Source organism: Juglans regia, chromosome 1 (genome assembly GCF_001411555.2).
Source record: "Juglans regia cultivar Chandler chromosome 1, Walnut 2.0, whole genome shotgun sequence".
Lineage (NCBI taxonomy): Eukaryota > Viridiplantae > Streptophyta > Magnoliopsida > Fagales > Juglandaceae > Juglans > Juglans regia.
Window position 1 is genome coordinate 20940224 of NC_049901.1, and position 18915 is coordinate 20959138.

At 37.0% G+C, this 18915-nt stretch overlaps 1 protein-coding gene across 1 annotated transcript; it reads right to left on the reverse strand.

Moving 5' to 3' along the window:
- Positions 1 to 14351: 14351 nt before the first annotated feature.
- LOC108989060 (desmethylxanthohumol 6'-O-methyltransferase-like) lies at positions 14352 to 16038 on the reverse strand. Its single transcript, XM_035688157.1, has 2 exons — positions 15229 to 16038; positions 14352 to 14758 (listed from the first exon to the last, which is right to left on the reverse strand). Exons 1-2 carry the CDS (start codon positions 15994 to 15996, stop codon positions 14459 to 14461), a joined length of 1068 nt encoding a protein of 355 aa, XP_035544050.1. The 5' UTR covers positions 15997 to 16038; the 3' UTR covers positions 14352 to 14458.
- Positions 16039 to 18915: the final 2877 nt, after the last annotated feature.

The window sequence follows — 18915 nt, forward strand, 5'->3', positions numbered from 1 at the left end:
TCAAGGTGATGCTTATGGATGCCGTGAAACACAAAGTTTAAGCCCATGTTTTAAGCGATGCTTTCCATGAAAATGAATGTTTTCTCATGAAAGGACATGTTAAATGAAAGATAAGAAAATAATGGAAGCTCCAGCTCTTTAGAGCTGACATGAATGAATGAAAGAATGAATGAAAGCATGAAATGTATGAAGATACGTAACAGCCTCATGAGTGAATGAAAGCATGAAATGTATGAAGATATGTAACGGCCTCATGAATGAATGAAAAAGGGTACCGAATGAATGAATGGGCAGATTGCAATGTCAGGCAGTAGTACTTGTAGTGCACCCAGTGCTGCACCCTAACGAAATGGGATTCCAACCCGTGACCACGGGCGAATCCATTGTGGCCATAAGGCCACTAACCCTAACATACGGGGTGTAACAGTGTGTACTGGCCAATGAAAGTGATAAGAAAGAATGTATGTATGCATGAAAGTATGAATGCATGAATCACGAGAGCATGGACTTTTGAAGAAATGAAGGCACTGACGGGAGAAACGTTTTACAAAAAGAAAGCCTTTTAAAGAAAAATCCCGTCTAATGACGTTTTCAAATGAACGCATGTATGACACGTATGCAGACACGTATAGTATGTACGAATGATGAATGCATGATTGAAAACCTATGTTGTTATATTTTAACTTTATGAAGTAATGATTACGAGTCTTCGACTCATTTTAATTTTTATGTATGCCCCTCCCCCCCACAGGAACTGAACGGTCAGGACGGACACTGCCCATGGGGAAGAGTACGAAAATCTAGGCATGAGTTTTAAATGTATGAGAGGCCTTTTATTGTAAAAATAATGTTTTCGCTGCAAACCTCCTTTATTGTCAAAGAATGTTTTATTCTATAAACGTAGAGCCTTGCACCCTGGGTATGCAAGTAAAAAGGTTTTAAATTGATCGGTAATTCCCGTCATCCTTTCTAAAATATTTTGTAAAGAGTCTCACCACAAGGACAGGCGTTACATAACCATTTTGCATGGGTGACCATATACAAACTCCCACACTAATTGTAAACTGGGAACGTTAATAGTGGCTCACATTGGAAGGGAAAAATCTCCCCAACACCATTGAAAATAAAAACGTCGAATGAATATACACTTTTCAACAACGATAGGCGAGTCATTCCTTACGAATTGCTCGATCTCCATCATGTCAAAGAGGTGGGTCTAGTCTTTCGGCTTCCAAGCTGGCCACCATTTTTATAACAAGTTAACAGAAGGGAAATGTCAATGACCGCCCTAACTCCCAAGCGCTCGAGTAGGCGGGCAAGTCACTTGATTGCTCGACCACCCTCGTGCGCATATTATATGGTCGAGTTCATCTCCCACCACATCTGAGCTCCGTGATCGCATTTTACGTGGTCGAGTACAACTCCCGCCTAACTCCATGCCCAAAAATCTTTGTCGCTTAATGCAAGTCAAACGGATAACCAGTAAACCACTCCCTGAGTTTACTTCTCTATGAAATTCGAGGGATCATTTTGATTGCATATTTTATATTTAAAGATTCTCAAGGTCCTTTTTAGAACAAATGACCCTTAAGAATCGCATACAACTGGAAGGGATAAAATATACACAACACAAACTAAGCCTACTAAGCCTAGCCCAAGGGGAGAGGTCCTACTACGAGAAGATAATGGAAGAGAGAGGAAGGGAAGATAAGGAGGGGACAAGGGAAATGAGGCTGCCGAGATAAAAGGAAAATGAAAGAAAATGGAAAGGAAAGGAAGATGTTAGACATGTAAGGGAAGGTGGCAAATCCTCACCACTCCTTTGGGGCACTCGAAAAGATGGGCCTATAAAAGGAAACGACCAGACAGGGGACTTTTTCGACTTCTTTTTCAGCTTCTTTTATCTTAGGATAGGAGCTCCAGTGATGAGATTTCCACCAGAAAAATATAGTTCTAATCTCCATGGTATAGAGAGTATGAAAGACCATGACTGATTATAAATAAGCATATTATAGTAGGTTATCCCCTCCCCAAAAAGCCCTGTTGATGTAGGCAATATGCCGAACCATGTAAATTTGTGTTTCCATCTCACTTTTACATTCTCAGTATTTATTTTTCATTAACTGCCATGAACATATGCACAGCCGCACTGGACCATGCCGAGGGCTCCAGACTACACCGATCGAGGCCCAGATTGTCATGACAGGCCGGGAATGACTCTTTCTTCCATTCGGGACTATTGTTCGATTTTTGGCATTAAAAAAACTAGTTTTTTTCCAAATATTTTTCCTTTCATTCTTGATGATAGGTAAAAAAGTTTTCTTCAATTTTCAACATAAACATGTTTAAAGAGTAATGATATATGTAAATATTTTTTTACAACTCTTTATATAACTATGTTTTAAAATGAGGGTATTTATGTAAAGTGATGTTACTTTACAAAAATACCCCTAATTTAGAACATAGTTATATTAAAAGTTGTAAAAATTATATCTATCATTTTCCATGTTTAAAACCCCAAAATAATATCTTCTGCACAATAAGTTTTTTTTTTTTTTGGAAAAAAAAGAACCAAAATCATATTACAAAAACCTAAAAAGGCACCCTTAAAAATTCTTCCTTGTAGATATCTTGTCAATGAATCCAACCGTTTTCGCAAACAAAAAACTTAAAATACAACTCAAATTCTTTACTCAAATTTATTGTTTGTTCCAAACATGCTCTGAGATGGGAACTGGATGAAGGCAGAAAGGAAACTTTTCTAGTTTGGCATAATGAGAGACAAAGGCTGTTTTGGATGGTCTGAATTAAAGGGTGGGATGCTCCTGTGTGGTACCACAGAAGTGAATAGCATTGCAAATTTCTATTGTGAAAAAAGGGGCTGCTGGTGTTACAGAACTGTTGCGGAATCAGTTTTAGCTACCTCATTGGTTAAATAAGGGAAGCCGGCCATTAAATTAAGTATCCTAGCGCGCTTGCGTCATGTAGTATAGATTCTAGAAGACAATCGATGTTGGGCACGGACCACGGTACTGTTTATATTTTGAGCATGTATTTTTAAAAGTCCAAATTAACTAGTGTCTTGAGTCATTTAAATAATAATAAAAAAATGAATTTATCATATGCTCAAAATATAAATAATATTTTTTTAAATAAATTCCAACCCTTTTTAAAGAAAAACTTTGTTCTTTAATTATAAAAGTTGCATGTCAATATTGTTTGTAATTGTTAATGGGATTTCAGGCCACGTGATTGATTTATTTGGTTTATTTCTAGAAGAATTAAATCGATAAAGGAAATGGACTCGATCGAACCCAATTATCATGCGGGTTATAGGCTCTTTATAATATAATTCAAAGCGGATATAAGAATATTTTTATCACCCTTTTTAAATCAATTAATTAAAAAAATATTAATAATCACTAAGTACACAAAATTCAAGCGAACACACCCGACATGCAACGGCTCACCCCACATACGAATGACGGCTTGCCCATGATCTGACACCCAAGTCGGGCATAAAGTAGCAAGATAGGCCTTGCCCGGTTGACACGCCACGATCTCCTTCAGCAGCTAGAGCCTCGGGTTGACACACCGTGGCGGCAGGAAATGAGTGGTAGTAGGTATAACGCCTGATATGTCATGACCTCCCAGCAGTGGGACAGGCCTAGCACGGCTGGCATGCCACGATCTCCTTTAGCTGCCAGAGCCGCGGGCTGAAACACTGTGTCGGTAGAAAATGAGTGGTAGCAGGTCTGACACCTGACATGCCACGACCTCCCAACAGCGGGACAGGCCTAGCACGTATCAGGTATAAATAACGGGCATCCCTTCTATGGGAGCTCTCTCTCAACTTTTGATTGTTCTTACTATGCTTTAGAGTTGTTTATAGAGAATCGTTCACTGATTTTGGTATTGGAGTGACTCCAGACGTCATCAGATCCCTTTCTTCTTGTTTGTAGGTGGCGTGGGCTTAATTATTAAGGAAGTGCTCAGGCTACGAAACACAACATCAACAACCCGTATCTTCTCTATAGAAATCTATCATATAGATAAGCTTGTCTGTTTTGAAGGTATCGAAAGGAAAAACAATAAAACTAATCATATGCCTATAATATGAGAGAGTTTTGGGGATGGAAGACACCAAGAATAGACATGGAATTTATAGAAATAAGAGCACACAAGGTATTTGTAACTCCGTCATTGTGGTGAGACTTTAAAAAATGATTTTAGAAAATGAGACGGAAATTAATGGCCCATTTAAACTTTTTTCTCTTTCCTTCCCAATATATGAAAGATTCTAAGTTTAAAACTAAAGTGTACTCTTTAAATATAAGAGAGAGTTTTTTAGCAGAAATCATTAAGTTAAATTTAAAAGTCCTTTTACAAAAATAATCTTTCATATGTTACATAAAATTTGTCTAGACTTCTGTAACCTTTCCCTTAAGCCATGTTTGTCCTAACGCTTCTTCCTCGTTTTGTCCTTGAGAGGGGGAGGGACATACATAAAAACTAAAGTGAGTCAAATACTTAGTGAGTATTACTTCATACTATAAAACTATACTAACATAGATTTTCATTCATGCATTCATCTACATACTTTATGTAAAACATTTACTTTCTTTGAAAACATTACAAGGTGAAACTTAATGTTTTCATTTCTCAGAGAACATCCCCCACACCTTGTAAATACTTCATAAAAAGCTAAATGATCGTACAACATTCAATTTAACTCTTTGAAAGGTGCTACTTTGCCACCCGAGTAGCACCGCTCGGTGTTACCGCTAGTTGCAAAAGTAACTTTTTTTTTTCATTTTTCTATTCACATTTTTTTAATGTATTTAAATATTTTTAAAAAATAAAAAAAGACATTAATACATTGAAAATCACTTTCTTCATCATTCAGTAAAAAATAAAAATAAAAAAAATCCACCGAGTGGTCAAATCGAGCAATATGTATGGGCCGGCATAGTAGACTTTTTCTAACTCTTTTCACTTTTCCTTAGGCTGGTACACAATGTTATTTCTCGTGTGTTGGTGTTAGTGGACTTTTGGACCCAGATTCCGCCAGTGGACATAGGGTGGAAATCCCTTTCAGTCAGAGGGTAGCACTGGGTGCACAACCAGTACTACTTACCCGGCATTACAATCTGTCCAATCCTTTGGTACCATAATTTATTCATTAAGTCATGCTCGTTACGTATTTTCATACATTAAAATATTCATTCATTTAAGTAATTTCTTTTTCATTCATTCCATGCAGTCCTCTCCTTTTCATTTCTTTTCATTCATTTCATAAACATAATTTCAAAGCATAAGCGTGAACATCATCAGTAAATATCGTTTCATAGCATCCATTAAACATTCATTTCATAGCATCATTTAAACTTTATTTCATGACCTCATTTGAAAATCTTTTCATAGCATCATTTAAATATCATTTCATAGTTTCATTTAAACATCAATTTATAACGTCATTTACAAACACTTTCATCGCATCATTTAAACATCATTTCAAAGTGTCAAGCATAAACCTTAACATTTAATTTCATGAAAATAAGGATAATAACTACTATATATAACATCAATTCACATGCATATAACTATTACTTGGGGTGCATAAACAGGGGCTGCCAAAGAATGTCTATATATATATATATATATATACCTTTAAACATTTATAGTTAGCATTCTTTCATAAGCATCCTTTCATTTCATTTCATAAAGCATTACAAAGAGAAACATTTCTTTTTTATTTCATATCATTAGAAAACTCTATAAGAGTATGAACATAATACTTACCTGAACTCCATACCATATTCATTTCATGCAGTCCATTCATGTGTGTGTCAGATGATAGCCTACATGCATATACATAACCTTAACATCATTTCCTTTCTCAAGTATATAAGTAACTAAAACTTAGAAAATACATAAACTATCCTCCACTTGTATTTCCTTCACTCAGACATACTCTTATATCCAAGTTCATCTTCTATACTTTCCTTTATCACGTTTCCTAAATTCTCAAACCCATATCTTGGAACCCACTTGAGGTCACTTTTCAAACACATAGCATTCTACATCAAGTTCTTATCCTTTAAGGTGAACCCGATTCACTTTAAGGGTTAAGACACACTATCGCCTTCATCACACTCTTCCTACCAAACCATCACTTCCGATGCATAATTCGGACCAACCAAATCGGACCAACCAAGTTATACAACTCAATCCTAGTCAATACATATATACATCCGTTCCTTCATTCATGTATAACCTAACTAACACTTCACCATAATCTTTAACCATGCATAATACACAACTTTAAGCCAACCTTGAGGCTTAAATATCATGTACTCATGTTTAATACATATTATCCATTACATACGAAAAATCTGTCTGGCACATGTCTCCAACCAATTTACACATGTACCTTACCCCTTTTATCACCTAAGATTAACTTATAATCTACTAAAATGTCTACTTGTGTAAACAAGCTTCATACACTGACACTAACGTCCAACTCAAACACAAAATATCATCAGGTTTCATAGTCTTACCCAACCTTCACAATCCTAACCACTTACAAACTACACCTTGATCCCATCATTTCACATGGCATCCGATCACTGCACCACTATCCAATCACCCCATTCTTCTCACAATACAACTCTACATTTAACCCCCGTCACTCCATAGCACTCTGCCATAACACCAACTACGCCACCCCTACAAACAAACCCATCACTTCAAACTACTCAGTCACATCAGAAATTACTCCACAATACCGTTCACAGTAATCCCAACACTTCACATCACCTATCGACATTGCATAACAGCCCCATCACTTCACACTTTACACTACACAACAACAACACCTTTCACGTATAATCCCATCACTTCAGTTACACAACTACCACCAACTATTCCATCCATAGCTCACAACAGAGCACAATCACAACACCATGCACTTCACAACAATAGCACAGTCCACAATGCCAGTCAAGTTTCACAAAAAAATAACTTTCAAGGAAAGGAATAGAAATTATACCATACGTCGGGCTGACTCATTGCATTGCTTACTGTTTGGCAAGGTCTCGTTGCATCGAAAGCCATTGGTTTATGTGGTGAGTACCGTATGGTGCTCACTGCTGTGACTTAAAACAGGGGCTTTTTTGGGTTGCTTTCAACTAGGGTTTGGTGGGGCTTCGTGGTGGCGACAGGAGGTGGGTTTTGGTCTTGGCTAGGTTTGGCCATGCACGAAGGAGAGAGGGGAGTGTGTGTGGATCTGTGGAGGGGAAATGGCTGGGTTGCAATGGTGGGTGTAGGGTGACATCACAACGACTCGTGGCGCTGGGAGGTTGCGATAGTGCTAGGAGGATGGGCTGAGGCCATGGCTTGCAGCATAGAGCAAGAGAGAGGGGGGAGGGCCTCGGGCTGGGAATGGAGGAGAAAGGGTGGCTTCGGTGGAGGGGCTGGTGGCAGCCTTGCTGTCGTGGGTGGCTACGTTGCTGGCTTGTGGCGTCTCTCGATGGTTGCTGTTAGGAGATCCGAGAGAGAGAGGTGACGCTTGGGGAAGATGAGAAAGGTAGTTACGTGGGGCTGGGGGTTGCTCACGGTGGTGGTTCGGTGCTGAGATTTGGGCCGACCTACGGCGGCCCATGGTGATGGAGGAAACTCAACAGCAAGGAACCAAGGGCTGAGGCTCGGGAGGAGAGGATTGGGGAAGGAAGGTGGCCGAGGGAGGAGAGACTGTTGCGGGTTAGTTGATATGGTGGCGGTGCGGCGGGCAACGCTGGAGAATGGAGATCGGGTTGGGGGAGGGCGACGACTAGAGGGATGGGAGGGGAGAGAGAGAGAATAGGGAAAGTGAATGGGAAAAGTTAAGGTTTTTGGAATCTAATCCCAACCTTTCATCTAGGGGTTTCCAGATTGATCTAATGGTAGAAATTAAACACAGATAATAAACTAACTAAAAATAGGAAAATAAAATAGAAATATGATGGGACTAATTTAAAACCCAACTTAAATTCTAAACATATAATCTTTCATCATAAAATAAAACGATGAAGTTAGCTAAATAGTTCTAAGAGAAATAAAACCATTTAAATAAATAGAGTTTTCAACTTAAAATGAAATAATGAATATTACATAATACTTTTAAAGAACTAAAATAATTTAAATAAAATGATTTGCTAAAGCTATATTATTTTTGGGGTTCCAAAATATAAAAAGGCTTACTTTCAAAATTGGGCTTGGTTCAATATCACTAAAAATACACTCTTTAAAATAATTTTAGACATTTAAAATATTTTGAAGACTTTCAATATTGGACTCCATTTAAAAATCATCTGCAATGTTTAAAATACAACTTTAAAATCTAAAACGTAAAAGCAAGATGCGTGACCAATCGAGAGAAAAATGAGCGGCTGGTCACAAGCTTTGTGAAATGATGATTGTTGGGGGAAAATTCTTGTAAAGAACGCAAGCGTATATAGCCGTTGGTGGAATGATTGTTTATATTGTAAGTACTAAAATACTCTTTTGCACAATGCGTTATTTCCAACAGCACCCACTCTCCACGGTTAAGGATAAAATCACTTTTAGAAATCTCAAAAAAGTCAGAGTGCTACTACTAACCATGACTTAAAATTTAATTTTGTTACAAAAGCACCAAGTACAAATAGTTGCACCAAGTAAAAATATTCTTTATAATAAATAACGTCTTTTTGTTAGTGTTGTACTAGAAATCAAAGTACTGATTGGGACCAACTTAGACTGGCCAGCCGTGCTCTGAACCAGTCTGCGGACGGTGGAATTTTATCAAAACCGACGTCGACCGGTTCAGTCTTGGTTCAAACCAGTAGAAAATTGCTGAACCGGCCGATGTCTTAAACCAATTTGTTTTATGCATATAATCCATTCTAAAACGATACCGTTTCCCGGTGAAACAACGTCGTTTTGCTTATGCAGTTTAAAAAAAAAAAAAAAGGGAATGGTGTCGTCTAGCATAAGCCGAACGACTCCGTTTTTTTCCTAGGGTTTAAACAACCTTGCGCTCAGTCTCTTCTCATTTCGTCATTTTGAGCTCACAACACTCAATCCTCTCTGTCACCAGTGGGGCGGTGACTCATCCCTTCCAGCGTCCACAGCGGCGCAGCCCTCCACGTCCCTCTGTTTCAAGCCCTTGCCCTCCAGTCTAGTGTCCACTCTCCAACGGCATCGGCATCGGCAGCTTCCTCAGCCGTCCCCCTTATTTCATCCTGTCCACTCTCCATATAATTTTTTTTTTGTCTCGTGTTCTTTCTATTTTCTTGATTGATTTACTATTTTCTTGGATTTTTAGATGATTATGTTGTTTACGATTTCTTGGATTCTTAGATGATTCTGTTGTTTATGATTTATATTTTCTGGTTTTTTGAATTTGGTGGTTGCCTGGTTGGATTGATTAATTACTTTGGGCAATGTTTTTTTTTTTTTAAGAGACACAACTAATTTCCAACAAACCGCCAAACTGACAGTGAACCGGTCGGCAATCGTACCGGCTGGTTTTACCCCTTACACTGTCGGTTTTCTTCCCCAAAGTATCAGTTTCGGTTGGTTTCAGTTTGTGCACAAAACAAAACCGAGGGGTCGGTTTTTCACCCATACGTTTTGTATTAAAATCCCGAAATCATAAATGTGCGTGTGCGAAAGCATTTATTAAAATTTCTCAAACTTTGTTACTATCAAAATCATGACTTACATCTCTGTACATGATTTAGGTCTGTGTCACGCCTCCCTGGACCAAGTCCCGTCTTGTAGCTCTACTTTCATAAATATTTTAACTTGAGTCATTTAAAAACATAAAAACAACTAAAATGAGTCGATGAATCAGTAAGACCATCATAACATAAACATAATTAACATAAGATTTTCATAATATTTTGTTGAGAATTAAAATCATGACTGTTCATAAATATGATAATGACATTGAACATGACTTGAAAATGTTTGACAAATCTGAATTATCTAACTTATCTGGATTAACTGACTTGTCTGACTGACCAACACTTAACCTTGTGTGCAAGGGTGTGCACCGGTCCCACATCGTGTGACCATAAGAGGAACCGGTGATCTGATATGATAAAATACTATGGTGGACCACCCTTGAGTTTTTGGCTTGCCACCATATCTACAATGATATCATGCATCTAAATGACCATATAATTAATTTGATCTTTATCATTCAGTTGATCTTATAAAAGCTAATGTGTCTTATGCAGCGTGAGATGTATAAGAAGCATAATACATACATAACTATAATATGCAGAATGAAAAATGATCATCAATTATAAATGATGAATGACGTGTTGGCATGTAACACCCGGGACCAGTGCGAAGTTGTTTTCAAAAATTTTGGATTTTTATGTGCGAAAAGCCCATTTGATTTTTTTTTCAAATAGTTGTTTTTTTTAAAAAATAGACTACGGGCCTAAAACTCATAGAGAAAGCCCGAATTTTTTTTGCATGCCCAAACCCCAAGATGTGAGATCAAAGATCAGACCCCATGATGTTCACGTCTTCACGTGATGCACATTTTTCTTCTATAGGGTTTACTAGCTTTTCCTTATATAAAAATCTCACGTAGAAACTCACCCATCAAATCTAGGGTTGCCGCTCTGCATCTCTCCCATACCACCTCTCGACATCACTTGCTTCAAGTAACAGATATATTTCTACCCAAGCCGCTAGCCTCTCCACCCCACGCAAACAGCAACCACGGCTCCTCCTAGCACAATGTAAACCACCGTGTGGTAGCCCCACCACCCAGCCTTTGGCAAACCGTGAACCCCACGGCAGAACAACAACCTCTGCTATCCTAAACCACAAAGTACGTGCACTGTCATAAATCACATCGGTGCATTGCATGCCCCTCCCACCGTCCAACTTCGGTGCCGTCATCACCACCACGTGAAGCCCAGCAGCCAGTTTTCCTAGTGTCAACCACGGGACCACCGTGGAACAGCTACTGCCTCCACGTCCAGGAAACGCCTAGCAATAGCAGTGCACCGCAGCAACGCCTCACGCAAGACTCTGTTTTAGCCCCCGAAAACAGAGCAACACACAGCCGGTGCACTTGTCTTTCAAAGCCACCAGACACGGTGCTAGCGCTTCCACGTCGTTACCACCAGCATAGAGAACTCCGACGGTGACTCCACGCCACTCCTTTTCCTCTGCCGCGTGTTTTCTCCTTGGGTAAGCCCTGCCATGCACGTTTTGTGTTTTACACAGTTTTTGCCGTGCGGTTGGTTTTCAAAGAATGGAGAAATTACATTAATACCCTTTACTACATATTATTTAGATATGGAATTACAGTTTTTCCCTTATTATTAGATGGTTTCAATTTGAAATTTTATTTTTATTAAATCTGTTCTAACATGGTTTATGTGGAAAGTATAAGAAATTGTACAGAAAATAATGGTAGCATATTATTTTAGTAATATATTATTTTTATAGTAAGTGAGAAATTTTATTTTTTTTACATTTTAATTATGATCACAGAAAATCACTTAAGTATTTTAACATGTTATTAAGTGAAGTTTTATTTTTAGAGTAAATAATATTGGTGTAATGTTGTTTTTACACTTTAGATATGATTCAGTCTATTTAAAAATAGTTATGGTTTATTTTAAAATATTTTGAGATAATTATATTATCTAGTATTAAACTTTATAATTTTTTTTCAATAATAAATAGGTCATACTTTTAAATGTTTTGGTCAAAGTTATTAAATCAATATTGATGATTTTAGAAAGTGATGATTTATAATTTAAGGTTATGAAATTTTAGGTTTTGAGGAATTAAATAGGTTATTTTAGAAACTTAGGATTAAATATCGAAATAAGTGGTTGATTGGAAATTTATGGGAATTAGTTGATTATTTTATAGGTGATGATTGTTAATTGTTCGACATTTTGAGGAAAATTCTAAAAAGCTAAGAAGTCCAGGTAAGCAGGGTTTCTATACTAGAATTTACATAAAAATAAAAATGAACTGAGGTTGATTTATAAAAATATGCATTATATGTTTTGAAAAGAAATGTGGAAATAGCCTTAGTTATTTGTTTGTTATTACTCATTGAATCTTGATGAAAGAGAAAGCATTTTTGTCGTGAATGGTGTAGATATGAGCTTATTATTGACATTCTGTTTCTGAACTTTGAAAAAGAGAGCGAATATGAAATTTGTATATAAATTATGTTGTGATATGATTTTGTTTTGTTCTGAAGATTTTGTTCAGTACTCTGTTTGGATAAGACGTGATTTATGAAAACCTTTGGCATGACTCTCTGATTCTGAATTTGATTCTGTTTCTGCTCTGTCCAGTTACGGCTCTGCCACGGGTGATAATAGTGGCATTCGGCCCAATCACGGATTACAATGGTGGATAGGGCCCAACCACGGGTAATAATAGTGGATACGGCCCAACCACGGGTTATAATAGTGGATACGGTCCAACCACATGTAATAATAGTGGATACGGCCCTGCCACGAGTTATTGTAGTTGTCTCTGTTTTGAGTGCACACCTTGGTAACAAAGTGGTTTATGTTTTGCTTGGCTATCCGCGGATGCACGACCCTACCACGGGGGTTATACATAACTTCTGTTCTGATATGATGTTCTGATGATTATGATGATCATTTATGCTATGCCAAAGGATATTTTTTGAAATTATTTCTAAATCTTCGCTCTATATATTTTGGTAACATGTTCTGTTTTCGCATTCTGAAAATGAAAATGTTTTGTTCTGTATTCTGATATCTGTAAATGCTCATGTTTACACACCGGTATATGTTCTCTGCTTACTGAGTTGTTGATAACTCACCCCTTATCTCCAAATATTTTTCAGATAATTTTGATGTTTCAGCTGGAGAACAAGAATATGAAGTTTTAGCAAGGTGCAATGATCGCAGTGGAATAACTGCATGAGAGTACAAGTTTATTGGAGAGTTTTTTTTTAGTAGGTTTTATGATTTTATGTTATTTGATATTTGGAGTCCTAGATATTTCTAAATGCTTATGAAGTTTTTTAAATTATTTCACTGAGGTATTTATTTAGTTTCCTGGTAGAGAAACATATATTTTTGGTTTGAATAAATGGATTTGTACTTTTTGGGAATATTGAAGTATTTAAATTTGTTATAGAAGTTGGATTTAGGTTATAAGAGTTAACTCTCTAGACCTCCGGGAATGAGGCATTACATGGCAGATATCATGATATACGTGGTACATAAATATTGGCTTCCAAAGAATTGGGTTTAGTAATAATATATATAACTAGTTAACATATGATAATCCTTATTTATGATCAAGATACTTACTCGTAGTGTTGCTTCTTAAAATCTCTAACACGAAATCGATCACGGTGCGATGAAGGGATGACCAGGGTTATGAGTAGGAGGGAGAAAGAGACGATGGTGGCCTTGCTGTGTTTCAATGTGGGGGAGATGAGACTGCGGCATGCTAAAGGTAAAAAGAGAGCTAAAAACCAAAATGTCTAGGCTTGTGTACGAACTATATTTTTTGCTGTTTAGTTTGAACATCTAAAAAGAATGAGATTGTTTTTTAAGTTTCTGGAAAAATTTCTAATATATGTTTGAAGATATTATGCATGTTTATTAAAAAAATTATATTATTTGAGAAAAATATCACATATTGTTCAAAGGCCCTAAAATTGTTCGAACAAATATTATACATCATTCAAACGAGTACATTTACATTCGAAAGGACATTGTGTGCAATTTGTGTTCGAACGCATCCATACCAATCGATCAAAGATACAACCTTAGAACGAAATTATCGTTGTGTTTGAACGTGATAACTATTTGAATGGTTTCTCACACCATCGAACATTACATATATGTTCAACCCTTAAATATACTATTCGAACGTGTCTCTAAATAAAATGGTTGAATGTATATATATTAGAATTCAACTGAACATGCAATGCAATGTGTTCAAACATTCTACGGTGTTTGAACGTGATATGTTGACTGCTCCAACGTGAATTTGAGATGAAAAATTTTTCATCTCGGAATCAGATTTACGTTCGAATGCCATCAAACAATTTCGTTAAATTTCATCCCAAAAAATATGTTTGGGATGAAAAGTTGAATTTCGTCCCAAAATGATGTTTTGGGACAGTGATATTGGGATGAAATTTTTTCATCCCAAAACAATTTGGAGAAAAAAATGTTACTTTGTGGGATGAAAATTTTTGTTCCAAACAATCTTTTCTGTTGTAATGTATGACTAAAATTGCCTGTCATAAAAACTTGAATGCAACAAAGGAGCTGCAATTAGTCGGGTTAACTCTGAAATCTTAAAAACTCAAACTCTTTATTACTTTTGTTTTTATTCATTGCTGCAATAGTTATCATATAAATTAAGAGACTTCACTAATTCTCTATTAATTTCATGCTGGGTGGGCCTCTATAATAGATAGAAAAGCAGGAATCTTGATGATCTTGTGGTGGGGAAAGCCTCCTTCTTCGAGCAATTTCTTCCAATCCAGCGCTGTCCTCTCCTTTCCACTCGGGGCTACTGTCATCATTATCAAATCGAATGCTAAGCCTGTCTCATCAAATGGTCCATTTCCGTTGGGATCCAGAACATGTTCCACAATAATAATCTTCCCAGTCTTCTTTGGTATTGCCTTTACACTGTTTTTTAAGATCTTGATGCAATCTTCGTCGCTAAAACCGTGCAGTACTCTCTACATGAAGAAAAGAAAAAAGTCACATGGGTCGAGGTTACGTGTATGTAGTCTGTATGGGTGTATATATAATGGTATATATCAAAGCTACTGATACAAGCATCGACATGGAAACTCTAATTGACAAATTAATCATTTAGTGTTAATACAATAAGCCAAGCATGTATTTATATTCAAATTAACAATTTGGTTCCCACAAAAATAAGTAAAATCTCTAGCTAGATTTGCATTTTTCAGGATCCTAGTGGAAGAATAGAGATTTTTTTTTTATAAGAGTACAGCCTTTAAAATCGAGTCGAACTTCTGAGGTAAAAATATAGACATGCATGACACCTTTGGCTAACATCTAATCAAACAAATGGTTGAATTGTCATGTTAAGCTAGCAAATGAACGAACGAGACTAATATTTGTGAATGTACTCAAACATTCATAAATTGATCTAAAACTGAGGATTGGGTCGATTTACTACCTTTAATAGAATTGCATCAGCATTAGGAATGGCCTCAAACATGTTACCCTCAACATGGGAGACCCCTTTGTGCATTGGTGCCGTTGTGATAACATGAGGCAGATCGAAGTTGATTGCTTTGATGTGTGGATGAGCTTTCACAATCTTAGCCACCATCTCGCCAGTCCCACCTCCCACATCCACCAACGAGCCATTAATGGAACCGAACCCATCTCTGTATCCCCATAAGATGGGCTCTGCAACGAGCTTGGCCGTGCAAGCCATTGCATCGTTGAACATTTTATTGAATTCAGGGTTGTTGTGGGCAAAGTCTATGACCTCACAACCATGGACCTTGCTGAAAGCAGTGCCACCTTCCTCGACACATTGGCTAAGGGAAAACCATGAAGTCATTAGCCCTGGATGGGTTTGCATCAATATGAATGGAACCAGGCTAAATTCAGAACCTTGTATGAGCCATCTTGACGTGTGAGCTGTCAACCCATAGAGAGTGATCTCCCCAGAGTCTGATGGCTGATGATGAGTGGTGAAGATATCTTTGCGCACTAGCAATCTCATGACGCGTGCGAGGTTGTCGATGTTTAGAGAGGGAGAGTCTATACCAGCAGCTATTTGGGATAGAGTGATTGGGCCACCATGGGAGTGTATGATGTCAACAATGCCGAGCTCCAAGGCACATCTCAGTGCCATGGAGTCCGTAAAGGTAAATATGTGTCCCCAAAGCTTTGCTTGGCTTTGTATCATTGCCTCCATAGTTGTGAGTTCCATTTTCTCACTCTTTCTTATGGAGTCTAGTACTACTTCTGCGCTTGCAATTGGTATATAAAGACAGTAGAGTTTGGTAGCTGCATGCCCCTGCCTTTGGGTAAGGAAGGTAGAACCCCCAATGCCGGTGCATGGATCCTTGGGAGCTATCTTAACAATAAATCCTCCTAATTAATAAAGTAGATCACTAGCTATAACTATCATCAAGGACTATCTTCATTTAATCAAGATATATTGCCTAGGCCCATGCCTACGGGCCGGAGGCGGGAAGGTAGAACTCCCAAAGCCAATGGCATGGATCTTTTGGAGCTACCTCACTCTCAGTACGACAAGTTATGTGTTTTACTGAAGTGATTTTGTTGCAATTAGTTAATATTCTTGTATGAATTGACTTTTTTCTGCCACATCAAGCCGTAGCTCGCTCCCCGAACTTCCGAATCAGAGCAAGTTTTTCTACCTAATTAGTAATTTGTGGCCTTCAAAACCGTCATATATAGAGTTATAATTTGTGGTTCAAGAGTCGTCCGGTTAAATCCGAAATTGGTTTGATTCGTTTATTAAGTAATTAACTTCTTCGCAAATAGAAAATTATTATCGATTGTTTAATGATACATTTTGTATAAAATTCGGTTTCACTCGTATCAGCTCAAATAATTTTATAGTTAGTATTTTTATAGTATTGAGTTGTGCTACACATAAGCCTCACACTCTACACACCACTTAAAAAATATATGATTTTACTCTTTTATCCTCATGTTTTATATTTCATATTTCATGAAACATAAGGGTAAAAGAATAAATTCATATATTTTTAAGTAGTGTACAGAAGTGTGAGGCTTATGTATATAATTTTTCTTATAGTATTATCTTTAACTTTCTAGTGATATTGGCGTTATATTGCTGTTAATTATCTTTTAACTCTCTTTTTACTGTCTCTTTTAACTGTTCTATAAAAAGTACGTTGTCGGCGCATCATATAAATTGGCAAAATTTATTTAAATGCCACTAAAGATAGTTGGCACACATTTATTAAATTAACGACATTAATATAAATGCCGCCACTAATTAAAATAACGGCGTTACCATAAATAGAGGTGTAAATTCAAACCGAAAAATTGAAAAACTGGTCCAGAGCGGTTTTGAACTGGTCCGGTCCGGGACCGGTTTTTAGAATGTGAAAACTGGCCGGTTCCGGTTTAGAGATTTTTTGGACCGGGCCGGTTGATAAAAAAAAATATAAAAAATAATATTTATATATATAAGTTTGATAAAAAAATTATATATATATATATTAAATATTAATATATATAAGTTTTATATATAATGTATAATTATAAATTTATACATTAAATGTTAATTTATAATTTCATATTATAATTTATAAATTATTACATTAAATGTTCTAATATATAAGTTTATAAATAATACTAATAGTCTAATATAGACTATAGACTATAGTTATACTTATAATTAATACTAAAAGTTTATAACTAATATTAATATTAAATATATAATTTATAACTAATACTAATATATAACTTATAACTATACCAATAGTCTTAAAAAAATCGGAAAACCAGACCGGACCGGACCGGAAACCGGTAAAACAGGAAGTACAGGTTTAGGAGGGTAACCGGTGCGTAATCGGTTTTGGAAAATACAAAACCGGTACATATTGGTTCGGTCTTAGATTTTGTCCAAAACCAGACCGGTTACACCCCTAACCATAAACACCGTTGTTATTACATTGCCAACACATCATATAAATTGGATACATTTATTTAAATGTCACTAATAGTACATTGATGACACATTGAATAAATTAATTACATTTATCTAAACGCCGCCACGAGTACGCTGTCACCGCAATCCATAAATTAATGGCGTAATGTAAACACCGTCATTTGTTTGTTGTCGACACATTGCATTAAAACGCACCAATAATGTGATATACCACAATAAAAAAATATAATATATAAATGAATAATAAATATGATATAATGGATCATTATTCATATAATAAAAAAAAATTACAAATCAAATCACATGAAAGTGATTTAATAACAATTATATATAAAATCATAATTACATGTAATGAAACCCTAAACATTTCAACTCACAAACTGTAACACCCGGACCCAATCAAGTTCAATTTTATTTATTCATTTATTTATTTTGTTTTAGTTTAGTTTATTTTATTTTTCACACGTTAACTCCCCGCACGTTTTATTTTTTTTTTCTTCTATTTTTTTCACCCTAAGTTTTTCCTCTCTTTCATGGCATGCATGATCATACACGTCTATATTGTATTTTTATCCACTCCATGCACACACACGACTCAATTTCCGTCCGTACGCATGTCTCCCTCATATCTCTAGGGTTTTTGCATCATATTTATACACACACATTAGCCATGCTTAGAGAACCTACTCTGTTACGTTCGCTGCCGCCAACCATATTGGTTTCCTCAGCCTCCTGTCGCACGAATCAGTCTCTCCAAGTCCGACGTCCATCCCTCCACCAAGTTGCAGCCCCAGCTACCCTCTTCAACCACCACTCCACTATTGCAAACAAGACAGCCAAGACGCATTTTGGCGTCATTTTCCGTGGTGTTGCTGCATCAGAAAAGCTATCGTTGTGTGCACTCAGCCGAACGGAAGCCACGCAGTGCGAGTCTTTCCCTTGCATGGCGGAAGCCACCAGTCATTGCCCATCCCCTCGTGAAACGGTAAGCCACCGTACCTGCACCATACACACGATGCCAACCACTGGGAGCCACGAGAAGTCATCCCTTGTTTTTTTTTCATCAAAACAGAGCCAAATTCTCCACTACGTAAGGCTCCTCCATGAACTGCCCAACCACTAGGAGGCTTGCACCATGCAACCATTGCCACCACTGCCTCGGGCCACTGTGACTCACTA

Bases quoted from the DNA above. Each gene is read 5' to 3' on its own strand.
- LOC108989060 (XM_035688157.1), bottom strand. From the start codon at position 15,996: ATGGAACTCACAACTATGGAGGCAATGATACAAAGCCAAGCAAAGCTT. The intron at 14,759-15,228 runs GTAGTAAATCGA...TTCTTCATGTAG, and splicing joins CTGATGCAATTCTATTAAAG to AGAGTACTGCACGGTTTTAG.